Raw genomic sequence first — 16,030 nt, forward strand, 5'->3', positions numbered from 1 at the left:
AGGTATGGTTGTAGGGATGCTGGAGGAGCTGATCCCTGGTTGATACCTGCTTGATGGGATTCTGGGAGTTTTTCTACTCCTCAAGGCGGCCCGAGGCCAGGCTTCACTTGTGAGAGTTTGGTCCACCAGACTGTTGCTTGGAGCGGCCCACAGGCCCACATACCCACCACAGCTTGCTGTAGCCTTCCTACCTCGGAAGGGAAGGGAAGGGAGGAGAGAACTATCAGGTTAAGCGCCAAGCCATTACGACTATATAGCACTTGGAAGGGAGTCAGGATAAGGATTTGGGGATGGAACGGGAGGGAAGGATTTGCTGAATTCCAGAATCCGAAGCAACAGCATCTGTCGGGCCTCGTGGAGACGAAAAGGAGGAGGTGGGAGAGACAGAGGAGGAGCAGAAGGAGAAGGAAGAGGGGGAGTGTGGGGGAAGGGGGGGGAGGGGGGGTCATGGTGTAATCAAGCAAAACCCGTAATTTCATGGCAATTGGGTTTAATATTCACCTTCATAATGACAACTCCCCACCCCCCCTCCCCCTCCCCCTCCCCCTCCCTCCCCCTCCCTCCCCCTCCCTCCCCCTCCCCTTCCCCCCCTCTCCCCCCCCTCCCCCCCACCCCTCACGGTGTTATTAAATTTGGGATCAACTACTCCCTCGCCTTGAACAGGTTGTCAGAAGACACGAGTGTACGACGCTCCCAAAATTAAATAATTGTATTTTAAAATTTTTTATCTGGCGTTCGTACTAGCCAGAGTGTGTGTGTGTACTGACCTACCTGTGAACAAAATCAACAAGGGCCGTGACGAGGATTCGAACCTGCGTCCGGGAGCATCCCAGACGCTGCCTTAATCGACTGAGCTACGATAGGGTAAAAGAGTTGAAACCGAAGTTCAACTGAACTTATTGGATCCTGCAGCCTCTCTGAGGCACAAACCAGGGTTTTACACAACTCCCCCCTGCACTCGAGCTATGTTAATAGGCCGTTATTGCATCCCTGTGACTTTCCTTTTTTTCATTTTCTTCAGAATTTTCTCAAAGAATCATGTATATCGTAATCATGTCCTCCGTGTCTCTCACAAGCAATATAAGGTCAAGTTTTCTCAGACATGGCAAATATTCACACCATCTGAGCTCCGGGACGTGCTGTGTGGCTAGCCTCGGGGGTTTGCCTATCCAGGATTGGTGTTTCTTTAGGGTCGTTGTGGGTTTTCCTTGCTGGCGCTGCATATTCATGTAATAGTGTCACGTAGGTTGTACACAAGGCTTTGAGGTCACTAATTATCAAGGTTTGGGTAGGCATGAGTTTGAGTGCGTTTGCTTGTTAGTCAGCAATCTGAATGTCAAGAAAGTACGCACGCACGCGCGCGCGCATACACACACACACACACACACACACACACACACACACACACACACACACACACACACACACACACACACACACACACACATACATACACATACACATACACACACAATCTGTACAGCAGTTGATTGACGGTTGAGAGGCAGGACCAAAGAGCCAGAGCTCAACCCCCTCAAACACAACTAGGTGAGTACACACACACACACACACACACAAGGGGCCTGGTAGCCTGGTGGATAGTGCGCAGGGCTCGTAATTCTGTGGCGCGGGTTCGATTCCCGCACCAGGCAGAAACAAATGGGCAAAGTTTCTTTCACCCTGAATGCCCCTGTTACCTAGCAGTAAATAGCTACTTGGGAGTTAGTCAGCTGTCAAGGGCTGCTTCCTGGTGTGCGTGTGCGTGTGCGTGTGTGTGTGTGTGTGTGTGTGTGTGTGTGTGTGTGTGTGTGTGTGTGTGTGTGTGTGTGTGTGTGTGTGTGTGTGTGTGTACAAGTCTGCAACGTGTATTCCAACCTCAAATAGTCTCTAGTGGCAGTCACGAAGAATTCTGTGCAACATGAGAGATTGCAAGGGAGAGGAGTGACCTTATAAAAACAATGGATGTTTGCAGATCATCTGTTTGGAATGGCAAGAAGTTGAACTGTAAGACTAGCGACTCTATCTGGGGTGTGTGTGTGTGTGTGTGTGTGTGTGTGTGTGTGTGTGTGTGTGTGTGTGTGTGTGTGTGTGTGTGTACTCACCTAGTTGTGTTTGCGGGGGTTGAGCTCTGGCTCTTTGGTCCTTTGTGTTTGTGTGTGTGTGTGTGTGTGTGTACTCACCTAGTTGTGTTTGCGGGGGTTGAGCTCTGGCTCTTTGGTCCTTTGTGTGTGTGTGTGTGTGTGTGTGTGTGTGTGTGTGTGTGTGTGTGTGTGTGTACTCACCTAATTGTGCTTGCGGGGGTTGAGCTCTGGCTCTTTGGTCAAAAGAGTGTGTGTGTGTGTGTGTGTGTGTGTGTACTCACCTAGTTGTTGTACTCACCTAGCTGTTGTACTCACCTAGTTGTGCTTGCGGTGGTTGAGCTCTGGCTCTTTGGTTCTGCCTCTCAGCCGTCAATCGACTGCTGTACAGATTGTGTGTGTGTGTGTGTGTGTGTGTGTGTGTACTCAGATGTGCTTGTGTGCTTGTAACATCACAAGATAGCTCCTAAACCTTGTCTTTCTAATAGTTTGTTGTTTTAATACAGTGACTTGTGGATCTCTAGATTTTCTCATCATATTTACATCAGGGAACAGCTTCTGAGGTGTAAACAAAGCCGAATCTGATAATGAAAAGATGAACAGGTTTCGTCAGTGCTTGGTCCTCGGGCTGATGATCACGCAGCCAACGATTGTTCGATTGGTTCACTGAAGGGTCGACTGAAACCGCGTGATTAACTGTAACGAGGTGATTGGAGCCACCATGCCTGTGATTAGCAGACGACTACAGATGGAGCGATAATTATCACTAGTGCGTGCATTAATTGTTGCGTGATGGCCTGCAGTTGGTGCTTGTTGCGTCCTGCTCTTGCAGGCAGCGCCAGGACGCAAGAATGACATATTAGGACACGCCAGGACGCAAGAATATTATATTAGGACCATCGTGACGCAAGAATGTCATTTTAGCACACACCAGGAAGCAAGGCTAGTATGTTAGGACACACAAAGACGCAAGAATGTCTTATAGGACGCGCCAAGACGCAAGAATGCCATATAGGACGCGCCAAGACGCAAGAATATCATATAGGACGCGCCAAGACGCAAGAATATCATATAGGACGCGCCAAGACGCAAGAATGTCATATAGGACGCGCCAAGACGCAAGAATATCATATTGGACGCGCCAAGACGCAAGAATGTCATATAGGACGCGCCAAGACGCAAGAATGTCATATAGGACGCGCCAAGACGCAAGAATGTCATATAGGACGCGCCAAGACGCAAGAATGTCATATAGGACGCGCCAAGACGCAAGAATGTCATATAGGACGCGCCAAGACGCAAGAATGTCATATAGGACGCGCCAAGACGCAAGAATGTCATATAGGACGCGCCAAGACGCAAGAATGTCATATAGGACGCGCCAAGACGCAAGAATATCATATAGGACGCGCCAAGACGCAAGAATGTCTTATAGGACGCGCCAAGACGCAAGAATGTCTTATAGGACGCGCCAAGACGCAAGAATGTCTTATAGGACGCGCCAAGACGCAAGAATATCATATAGGACGCGCCAAGACGCAAGAATGTCTTATAGGACGCGCCAAGACGCAAGAATGTCTTATAGGACGCGCCAAGACGCAAGAATGTCTTATAGGACGCGCCAAGACGCAAGAATATCATATAGGACGCGCCAAGACGCAAGAATAATGCAAAGACCAAAAGAAATAATGAATAAAACAAGGAAAATGTCTTAAAATTGGACAGGAGGAAAAGGCAGAGCGGCGACAGAAAACGGAAATTATAGACACCACACATGGGGAACTAAAATAATTTTTTCGTGTACTGGAAAGGGGAAAAAATCTCCCTCGGTAGTCTGTTTGAAGTTTTTTTGGTGGGGAGAGGGTGGAAGGGAGGGTTGTTTATGAGGGCGTAATGGTTGTTTATGCATGTGAATGACCTCTGACCCCAGAGTGGCTTTGTTACTTCCGCATTGTTCGAGATTGAATGAATTTTTTTTTGTATTTTGTATTTTTTTGTCATTCAAAAGAAGGACAAGGTATTTTTTATTGTTTTTTTTTATCAAGCTTTGTTTTTTGGCTTTGTTTGTTCAGACAGGTGAGGGTACTCACCTGTGCTTGAGGGGTTTGAGCTCTGGCTCTTTGGTCCCGCCTCTCAACTGTCAATCAACAATCATTTTCCCCCCCACACACACACACACAGGAAGCAGCCCTGAACAGCTGTCTAACTTCCAGGTACCTATTTACTGCTAGGTGAACAGGGGCATCATGGTGAAAGAATCTCTGCCCATTTGTTTCTGCCTGCACAGGTCCCAGGTCCCTAGAATTACGAGTCCCGAGTGCTGTCCACTCAGCCACCAGGTACCAGGTGTGTGTGTGTGTGTGTGGGTGGGGGAGAAACTGTCTTGGGGCTCGCCACACACACACACACACACACACACACACACACACACACACACACACACACACACACACACACACACACACACACACACACACACACATTACAGGGTAGACAAGGATGTATTATTTAACACTGGTGGTACACGCACAAGGGGACACAGGTGGAAGCTAATTACCCACATGAGCCACAGAGACATTAGAAAGAATTTTTTCAGTGTCAGAGTGGTTAATAAATGGAATGCATTAGACAGTGATGTGGTGGAGGCTGACTCCATACACAGTTTCAAGTGTAGATATGATAGAGCCCAATAGGGTCAGGAACCTGTACACCAGTTGATTGACAGTTGAGAGGCGGGGCCAAAGAGCCAGAGCTCAACCCCCGCAAGCACAACTAAGTGAGTAACTAGGTGAGTACACACACACCTGGTGGCTCACCGGTTTACTTGTGAAACATAACGCCGAATTTAAAAAATAATAGAACTAAATCTCATAACCCTAGAAGACAGAAGGAACAGAGAGGATATGATCACAACATACAAGATACTGAGGAGAATAAATAAGGTGGATAAAGATAGATTCTTCTGCTCGAGACGTGACTGTGAATGGGAGGGTTTTGTTAGTGGACTTTAACCTTTGATACTCCCCCTGAGGAAAGCCTTGAAAGGCATCAAAATTATTTGTCAAAATAATAGACACGTTTCACATCCTAATTCACTACAGAAAGCCCACAGCTACAGGGAGGGCAGGAAGTACTGGCATTACTCATCAGCCCGACGGCAGCACACTTCAAAGGAATATGAGAGTTAGTAACTGGGCATCCACAATGCAAGCTGCATTGGTTGCAATACTGATAGATGCAATATTGCATTCACAACGCAAGCTGAATTGGTAGCAATACTGGTAGCACTCGAAATGATTGACAACATTGAAGTAGACAGCTTAATTATTTCCGACTCCCTTTCCTCACTACGAGCAATAAATAGTTTGCAATCAAGTAATAACGTGCTTGTCTCAGACGCCAGACATAGACTATATAAGCATATTGACCAGACTACACACTAGAAGTTGAAGGGACGACGACGTTTCGGTCCGTCCTGGACCATTCTCAAGTCGATATAAGCATACTTAGCAAAAGGGTAAATATAAAAATGTTGTGGATTCCTTCTGACATTGACCTGCTTATTGAGGATAAAATACCTGAAATCCTTGCGCTGTATCCATATTTCGCTCCCAATAGGTACACGACATATGAGATTAAGAAACAAGTAGTGTATTGTGAAGACTAATAATAAACAGGAGCTCCCCTGTGACTCTGTAATATCTCCATTGCTCAAACAATTATGTATTAGCGATAATTACCATTAATGTATAATGACTTACAGTAAATATATAGCTCTTGAAATAGAACATTCTCTGTAACTAGCTGACATTGTAACTATAGTGTGTGAAGGATAGATGTAATTGTTAATGTAATAGTCACCCCTCAGGTCTGATAAAGACCTTTTGTGCCCTCTGTAATCATTTTTGCGCTACCGCTCACAGGATGAGTATGGGGTGCACAATAAACTAAATGTGTCAAAAAATGTTATCCCCTACGGGAGGTGTTTTTTCTATAGTAAATCAAGATGCTCGGTAGAAATTGGCTGTTAATAGGTTCCCAATTGGCTGTTAATAGGTTCCTATTTAAACTCAGTGTTCTTGACGAGAAATAGGGCGGCTGTCATAATTATTCATCACCTGGATAATTATCCACCACCTGGATAATTATCCACCACCTGGATAATTATCCACCACCTGGATAATTATCCATCACCTGGATAATTATCCACCACCTGGATAATTATCCACCACCTGGATAATTATCCACCACCTGGATAATTATCCACCACCTGGATAATTATCCACCACCTGGATAATTATCCACTACCTGGATAATTATCCACCACCTGGATAATTATCCACCACCTGCATAATTATCCACCACCTGGATAATTATCCATCACCTGGATAATTATCCACCACCTGGATAATTTCACGTCCCGGAGGAAGCCAAACAAGGAGATACGATTAATCACATGCTGAAGGAGAGCCACAATAGCCTGACGTATCAGTGAGAAAGTATAGGTGCCAGGGGGGCCTGACAGCTGAGTGGACAGCGCTCGGGATTCGTAGTCCTGAGGTTCTGGGATCTATCCCCGGTGGAGGCGGAAACAAATGGGCATAATTTCTTTTACCCTGATGCTCCTGTTACCTAGCAGTATATAGGTACCTGGGAGTTAGACAGCTGCTACGGGCTGCTTAAGGTGTTTGAACTATATTCAGGACTGAAGTGTGTATACTTATTTCATGGTCAGATTATCATTTAACTAGTGTCGTTAGCCATCGACTGACACCTGTAATTATCCATCGTCTGACACCTGTAATTATCCATCGTCTGACACCTGTAATTAACCAACGTTTAACACTTCAAGTTTACCGACACACGTTTAGATACGGGAAAGTAACTATCCAGTAGCGGGCGGTTTACAGAGATGTAAACTCATCGCTGGTATCCTTCAGGTATACAGGGAACCAATCACGCACGAGGTGTAAACTGGCATCTCAGCTCATTAGCGAAAAGTTCATTTTAACGAACTTTTAACATCAGTATTTTGTTTGTCTAACTGGATACTGAAATTATTCCCAGTACGAGAGAGATCCATTGATCCAAGAGGAATCTACTTCGTCCTAGAATTAATTTTTCTACTTCAATTATAGCTTTCAAATTGTGACATTTTTAGATTTGATTTGACTTTGAAAAGTCTAATGATTAAAGGAACTGGTCCAAGAGGACTTTTTTTTTTGCATGAGAAGTGTTTTAATGTGATCCATTTAGGCTTATTAAGCAGACAATGGAATTGAATGCACCCAATTTCCGTTGTTTGTACGATAGCTTCCTCGAGATGTCGTGGCAGCGACGTTGTTTTCCTCCGGGCCTGCCAGACGTACGAAATTAAAAACAAAATATTGAAACACTATAAATACTATTTTTAGTTGGTAATAAAATTAATTTATATATTTTTTTATTTACAAGATGTAACACAGCACCTAACGAACCTCTTGGAGAAAGAACTAACCAAATATATATATATATATATATATATATATATATATATATATATATATATATATATATATGTCGTACCTAGTAGCCAGAACGCACTTCTCAGCCTACTATGCAAGGCCCGATTTGCCTAATAAGCCAAGTTTTCCTGAATTAATATATTTTCTCAATTTTTTTTCTTATGAAATGATTAATCTACCCATTTCATTATGTATGAGGTCAATTTTTTTTATTGGAGTTAAAATTAACGTAGATATATGACCGAACCTAACCAACCCTACCTAACCTAATCTAACCTATCTTTATAGGTTAGGTTAGGTTAGGTAGCTGAAAAAGTTAGGTTAGGTTAGGTAGGTTAGGTGGTCGAAAAAACACTAATTCATGAAAACTTGGCTTATTAGGCAAATCAGGCCTTGCATAGTAGGCTGAGAAGTGAGTTCTGGCTACTAGGTACGACATATATATATATATATATATATATATATATATATATATATATATATATATATATATATATATATATAATTACGCGAAATTGGCCCATTGTCGCGGAAATAGGTGCAAAAATTGGTTGTACAAATATGTCAAGGCACTCTTGGGGGGGGGGGGGAGACGAGCCACTTAGGGGGAGGGGAGAGTGCCCTGTATGGTAGGGCGACCGAGGGGTCATTTACCTGGCCCCCCACCCTAGCATGGAGAATTAATGACGGAAGCATGTGGAGGAGCCATTAACGCCACCAAGAACAGCCAGGTTGGTCAGACTTCTCTCTCTCCTGTCTTTATATACATACATACATACATTCATACATACATACATACATACATACATACATACATACATACATACATACATACATACATACATACATATACGTAACTGGTATGAGATTTGTAACTCTCAAATCGGCGTTGAGATAACCCAAGGAGATTCAATTTCGTCGTATTGACACAAGATATTCCCACTCGCCTCGACAATATACATGTGTATACATGTGTATACATGTGTATACAACGATCACCTTCACGCAAGCGATGGCGGTGTTTACCGACCGGCCATCCTGACCCTCCAGCAAACAACCCGATGATTTGTTTGAGTTTATCATCTTTTGACAACCCAGTGCGAGAGAAATGTCCACCTGTAAACAGGTGGGCCGAGCCTTGCTTATGACAGATAAATGACATATTTGGAATTCCTACGCTTAGTCCAACTTCTCCCCCCCCCCCCCCACACACACACACACTCTCCCCTTCCTTTCCCAGGGAAGGGAGGAAGGTGAGCTCTTGCCTCTCCCATTTAATCCCTTCCCTCTATCTTCCGTTCCTTTCCCAATTACTCCCATTACTCTCGTGAAAGAAGTGCCTGATAATGGTCGGGTTGATGGTGTGTGTGTGTGTGTATCTGTGTGTGTGTGTGTGTGTGTAGGCCTTGAGTCCAAAATTTGGCAGATATCTCTCTTATCTCTCTTACTTCCTTACCTAGCAACAAGTCTGTCCAGTTAAACTCATTAAGAAATGATCTAAGTTCCCCATAGTGTCCTCTCATGAAATCGAGTTTATGAAATCTTGCGTGTGCTTGCGTGCGTGTGTTTACATATCTATATGTACTGTCAATGTGTCTCTCTCTCTCTCTCTCTCTCTCTCTCTCTCTCTCTCTCTCTCTCTCTCTCTCTCTCTCTCTCTCTCTCTCTCTCTCTCTCTCTCTCGGTGAGTACACACACACACACACACACACACACACACACACACACACACACACACACACACACACACACACACACACACACACACACACACACTTATTTTTAAATAATCCTCGCCACTCTCCACCTCTAACATAAGACTCCTGCACTACTGATCCGCCCCCCCCCCCCTACTTCACCCCCCCTCTCCTTCAACTCCACCTCCCTTCCTCCCCTTCCGTTCCCCCCTTTCCCCTCTCCAGACCCACAGAGTCTTAACACACTCTTCCTCCCAATCCTTCCCACCTATCCCATCTACACGCGCGTCTATTCCGTTAGTCGGTCTTATATCACGCGCCATGCTGCAGGGATCCCACAATGTTGGGCATAACAGGACGAGTTAGGTCAAAGGTCAGTAGAAATCAAGGCATTGTCTGGTAGGTTATTTCAGAGCAGCATTCACATAGCGGACCTCGTCACACAGGGTGCTAAACTTTAGCGCCCCCTCGTCACACGGGGTGCTAAACTTTAGCGCCCCCTCGTCACACGGGGTGCTAAACTTTAGCGCCCCCTCGTCACACGGGGTGCTAAACTTTAGCGCCCCCTCGTCACACGGGGTGCTAAACTTTAGCGCCCCCTCGTCACACGGGGTGCTAAACTTTAGCGCCCCCTCGTCACACAGGGTGCTAAACTTAGCGCCCCCTCGTCACACGGGGTGCTAAACTTAGCGCCCCCTCGTCACACGGGGTGCTAAACTTAGCGCCCCCTCGTCACACGGTGTGCTAAACTTAGCGCCCCCTCGTCACACGGGGTGCTAAACTTAGCGCCCCCTCGTCACACGGGGTGCTAAACTTAGCGCCCCCTCGTCACATGGTGTGCTAACCATAGCGCCCCCTCGTCACACGGTGTGCTAAACTTTAGCGCCCCCTCGTCACACGGGGTGCTAAACTTAGCGCCCCCTCGTCACACGGTGTGCTAAACTTAGCGCCCCCTCGTCACATGGTGTGCTAAACTTAGCGCCCCTCGTCACACGGGGTGCTAAACTTAGCGCCCCCTCGTCACACGGGGTGCTAAACTTAGCGCCCCCTCGTCACATGGTGTGCTAAACTTAGCGCCCCTCGTCACACGGGGTGCTAAACTTAGCGCCCCCTCGTCACACGGTGTGCTAAACTTAGCGCCCCCTCGTCACATGGTGTGCTAACCATAGCGCCCCCTCGTCACACGGTGTGCTAAACTTTAGCGCCCCCTCGTCACACGGGGTGCTAAACTTAGCGCCCCCTCGTCACACGGTGTGCTAAACTTAGCGCCCCCTCGTCACACGGTGTGCTAAACTTAGCGCCCCCTCGTCACACGGGGTGCTAAACTTAGCGCCCCCTCGTCACACGGGGTGCTAAACTTAGCGCCCCCTCGTCACATGGTGTGCTAAACTTAGCGCCCCCTCGTCACACGGTGTGCTAAACTTAGCGCCCCCTCGTCACATGGTGTGCTAACCATAGCGCCCCCTCGTCACACGGGGTGCTAACCATAGCGCCCCCTCGACACCAGGCTGTGCTTGAAATACTTTTCAAATCCTGAAATCCTTTCTTATTTGTTTTTGTGTGTGTGTGTGTCTTCCTTATCAGAGAAGGAAGGGAAGTTTAATGAGAAAACTTCTGATAATCAGATCATTTGGATGGCAAGCAGGACTTGCGTTGTTCGGGGCCCTGGTGAAGTTTTAATCGCATGTATAATATAACGGAAACAGACCATCTCATTATGGTAATGGCTGACCTGGTCGGCCCACCTGTCTATCCCCTAGGCCCACCTGTCTATCTGTAGGCCCACCACCTGTCTTCACTCGGCCCATATAGTCTGGCATCTGACTCCTGTAGCTCCATAGGATGATTAGTTTTGTTTATATTAATTTTGCCCCGAGGGGCGAGTTTATTGGGCAGCGTCACTCATCCTGTGAGTGAACACACCGCCATAGTGACAGTATTGGGCAGCGCCACTCATCCTGTGAGTGAACACACCGCCATAGTGACAGTATTGGGCAGCGTCACTCATCCTGTGAGTGGACACACCGCCATAGTGACAGTATTGGGCAGCGTCACTCATCCTGTGAGTGAACACACCGCCATAGTGACAGTATTGGGCAGCGTCACTCATCCTGTGAGTGAACACACCGCCATAGTGACAGTATTGGGCAGCGTCACTCATCCTGTGAGTGGACACACCGCCATAGTGACAGTATTGGGCAGCGTCACTCATCCTGTGAGTGAACACACCGCCATAGTGACAGTATTGGGCAGCGTCACTCATCCTGTGAGTGGACACACCGCCATAGTGACAGTATTGGGCAGCGTCACTCATCCTGTGAGTGAACACACCGCCATAGTGACAGTATTGGGCAGCGTCACTCATCCTGTGAGTGGACACACCGCCATAGTGACAGTATTGGGCAGCGTCACTCATCCTGTGAGTGGACACACCGCCATAGTGATAGAATTGGGCAGCGTCACTCATCCTGTGAGTGGACACACCGCCATAGTGAGAGTATTGGGCAGCGTCACTCATCCTGTGAGTGGACACACCGCCATAGTGACAGTATTGGGCAGCGCCACTCATCCTGTGAGTGGACACACCGCCATAGTGACAGTATTGGGCAGCGTCACTCATCCTGTGAGTGGACACACCGCCATAGTGACAGTATTGGGCAGCGTCACTCATCCTGTGAGTGGACACACCGCCATAGTGACAGTATTGGGCAGCGTCACTCATCCTGTGAGTGGACACACCGCCATAGTGACAGTATTGGGCAGCGTCACTCATCCTGTGAGTGGACACACCGCCATAGTGACAGTATTGGGCAGCGCCACTCATCCTGTGAGTGGACACACCGCCATAGTGACAGTATTGGGCAGCGTCACTCATCCTGTGAGTGGACACACCGCCATAGTGACAGTATTGGGCAGCGCCACTCATCCTGTGAGTGGACACACCGCCATAGTGACAGTATTAGGCAGCGTCACTCATCCTGTGAGTGGACACACCGCCATAGTGACAGTATTGGGCAGCGCCACTCATCCTGTGAGTGGACACACCGCCATAGTGACAGTATTGGGCAGCGCCACGCATCCTGTGAGTGGACACACCGCCATAGTGACAGTATTGGGCAGCGCCACTCATCCTGTGAGTGGACACACCGCCATAGTGACAGTATTGGGCAGCGCCACTCATCCTGTGAGTGGACACACCGCCATAGTGACAGTATTGGGCAGCGTCACTCATCTTGTGAGTGAACACACCGCCATAGTGACAGTATTGGGCAGCGCCACTCATCCTGTGAGTGGACACACCGCCATAGTGACAGTATTGGGCAGCGCCACTCATCCTGTGAGTGGACACACCGCCATAGCAGAATGTACAACACTCCCCAATAGGAAGAAAACCCGCTGGGTTGTTCATCCTGTCACTTGTACCCCAGACACAGCTGGGACTTGCTTAACTGTCTCAAGTGAACAGCTCCTCAAACGATAAGATTAACATTTGCCAACCCCTAAACTTACGATATCTTGCGGGTGCAAAGTGGGCGGAATCTTTTGAGAGGATGATCTTTCCTCTCTCTCTCTCTCTCTCTCTCTCTCTCATCTTCGCTCCAAACAACCATTAATCTCGTTCTGTTTCTGCTGCTGTTCCCTCTCCATGCCTGTAACCACTTCCCTCTTCCCCACTTCCCTATTCCCTTGACTTTCCGAGTCTTTACCTATTTCCTATGATTTCCCCTCACCCTAGTTGATCTTGAGCCCTCATGCTCAGTTAGAGCTCAAGCTTAACCCTCCCCTTTTCCAATCAAATTTTTTTTATCATCTTTTAGTTATCTGGCCTACGCCATGTCCTATTTATATAATTGTCTCTCGCCCATTTCCCCCATTTCAGTGTCTATTTCCTTACCTCATCCTATCAACTTCATCATTCTTTCGCCAATAACTATCAAGTTTCTCTTTCTCCCCCTTTCGTCGATATGTCCATTGTTTTTCCCCCTTTCCCATAGTTACCAAATATCTTTCCCACCTGTTTCCCCTTCTCTCATGTCTTCTCCCCTCTCTCTCTCTCTCGTTTTCATTTTCTGTATTTTCTTTTCCTGTGATGTTCGGGTCGAGGGGTAAGTTATTTATTTCTGGTTATGTGTACATGTTGAAGGAAGTGTACATGTGTACTTAAATGTGTGTGTGTAGTCACCTAATTGTGTTCGTCTCTGTGAGTGTGAGGTTGGGCTTCAGCTATGGGGTCCCACTTCTCAATCTTCAGTTACCTGGGGTACATGTCTGCCTGGGGAATTGTGTATGGGGTCTGTCTGGGGGCTGTGTATGGGGTCTGTCTGGGGACTGTGTATGGGGTCTGTCTGGGGACTGTGTATGGGGTCTGTCTGGGGAACTGTGTATGGGGTCTGTCTGGGGACTGTGTATGGGGTCTGTCTGGGGACTGTGTATGGGGTCTGTCTGGGGGCTGTGTATGGGGTCTGTCTGGGGACTGTGTATGGGGTCTGTCTGGGGACTGTGTATGGGGTCTGCCTGGGGAATTGTGTATGGGGTCTGTCTGGGGAACTGTGTATGGGGTCTGTCTGGGGACTGTATGGGGTCTGTCTGGGGAATTGTGTATGGGGTCTGTCTGGGGAACTGTGTATGGGGTCTGTCTGGGGAACTGTGTATGGGGTCTGTCTGGGGACTGTGTATGGGGTCTGTCTGGGGACTGTGTATGGGGTCTGTCTGGGGGCTGTGTATGGGGTCTGTCTGGGAGAATGTGTATGGGGTCTGTCTGGGTGACTGTGTATGGGGTCTGTCTGGGAGACTGTGTATGGGGTCTGTCTGGGAGACTGTGTATGGGGTCTGTCTGGGAGACTGTGTATGGGGTCTGTCTGGGAGACTGTGTATGGGGGTCTACCTTCACTTTACTCAGTGCAATCAATTTGTTAACCACTCTAGATAGTCTTAAGGATAATTGTTGTATTTCTGCGAATCAAATTGTTTGCAATTATCTATTCTGTCCAATCCTCTTGAAAATATTGTATGTAGTGATCATGTCTCCCCAGTGACTAGATTTAATTTAATTTAATCTTTCCGGGTAATTTAAAAATTCTTGAAGTGACGTTTTGACGCGACACTGTATTATTTTTCCTTATGCCTTGATGGCTCATTTTACGAACTACGTTTTACGAATATATTAGTCGAAAGCTTTTGCGAAGTCTGTGTGTATTACGTCAGTACTTGCTGGCCTTCTGGGTCCTCCTACACCACCTGGGGTCAGATTCACGAAGCAGTTACGCAAGCACTTACGAACCTGTACATGTTTTCTCAATCTTTGGCGGCATTGTTTACAATTATTAAACAGTTAATGAGCTCCAAAGCACCAGGAGGCTGTTTATAACAATAACAACAGTTGATTGGCAAGTTTTCATGCTTGTAAACTGTTTAATAAATGTAACCAAAGCCGTCAAAGATTGAGGAAAGATGTACATGTTCGTAAGACCTTGCGTAAGTGCTTTCGTGAATCTGCCCCCAGGTTATGTTCCCTTCTCGGCTCTTCCTCCAGGAAGGTGTTGTGACATTTCAGTTTTCACGGCATCCCATAAATATACATTTTTCAGGAGGGCGAATATTGACCTTTCAGAGTGTTAACCTGACTGTCGGCTTCCCTCCAGCACGCTAGTACAGCCTTCCAGTAGCACGCTGGTTCAACCTTCTAGTAGCACGCTGGTTCAACCTTCCAGTAGCACGCTGGTACAGCCTTCCAGTAGCACGCTGGTACAGCCTTCCAGTAGCACGCTGGTTCAACCTTCTAGTAGCACGCTGGTTCAACCTTCCAGTAGCACGCTGGTACAGCCTTCCAGTAGCACGCTGGTACAGCCTTCCAGTAGCACGCTGGTACAGCCTTCCAGTAGCACGCTGGTACAGCCTTCCAGTAGCACGCTGGTTCAACCTTCCAGTAGCACGCTGGTACAACCTTCCAGTAGCATGTATTGATATTTTAGCCTTGCCTTCCAAGTGCCCCTGTTCCTTTCTCTGTTCCTTTCCCTGTTCCTTCCCCTGTTTCTTCCTCTGTTTCTTCTGCTGTTTCTTCCTCTGTTTCTTCTGCTGTTTCTTCCCCTGTTCCTTCCCTTGTTCCGTGCCCTGTTCCGTCCTCTGTTCCTTCTCCTGTTCCTTCCCCTGTTCCTTCCTCTGTTTCTTCCGCTGTTTCTTCCTCTGTTCCTTCCTCTGTTTCTTCCCCTGCTTCTTCCCCTGTTCCGTCCCCTGTTCCATCCTCTGTTCCTTCTCCTGTTCCTTCCTCTGTTCCGTCCCCTGTTCCTTCCTCTGCTCCTTCCTCTGTTCCTTCTCCTGTTCCTTCCTCTGTTCCGTCCCCTGTTCCTTCCTCTGCTCCTTCCTCTGTTCCTTCTCCTGTTCCTTCCTCTGTTCCGTCCCCTGTTCCTTCCCCTGTTCCTTCCCCTGTTTCTTCCTCTGTTCCTTCCCCCTGTTCCTGCCCCTATTCCTTCCCCTGTTCCTTCTCCTGTGTTTATCTCTAGTACTAGGTATTAACCTTTGCGTCCGGCTCTTAAATCGTTCCTACGACTTTCCTTCGTCTATAAATCCAGTGTCGTGACCTTCCAACGCTGGGTGTGAGCCTACCAGGTCCTTGCATTGCTCCCCTAGCACCCAGCTGGATCCCTAGCCGCCTGTTACGGGAGGAGGAGCGGTACCGCACCGTCGATACTCCTAGCACGAGCACCCAGCTGCTCCTAGCACCAGCAGGGACTTATTGATGTATCGGTGGTGC

At 47.5% G+C, this 16,030-nt stretch overlaps 1 protein-coding gene across 1 annotated transcript; it reads right to left on the reverse strand.

The window, feature by feature from the left end:
- Positions 1-14,925: 14,925 nt before the first annotated feature.
- On the reverse strand, positions 14,926-15,519 carry LOC138358719 (uncharacterized). Its single transcript, XM_069316880.1, has one exon. It carries the CDS (start codon positions 15,517-15,519, stop codon positions 14,926-14,928), a length of 594 nt encoding a protein of 197 aa, XP_069172981.1.
- Positions 15,520-16,030: the final 511 nt, after the last annotated feature.

Source organism: Procambarus clarkii, chromosome 85 (genome assembly GCF_040958095.1).
Source record: "Procambarus clarkii isolate CNS0578487 chromosome 85, FALCON_Pclarkii_2.0, whole genome shotgun sequence".
Lineage (NCBI taxonomy): Eukaryota > Metazoa > Arthropoda > Malacostraca > Decapoda > Cambaridae > Procambarus > Procambarus clarkii.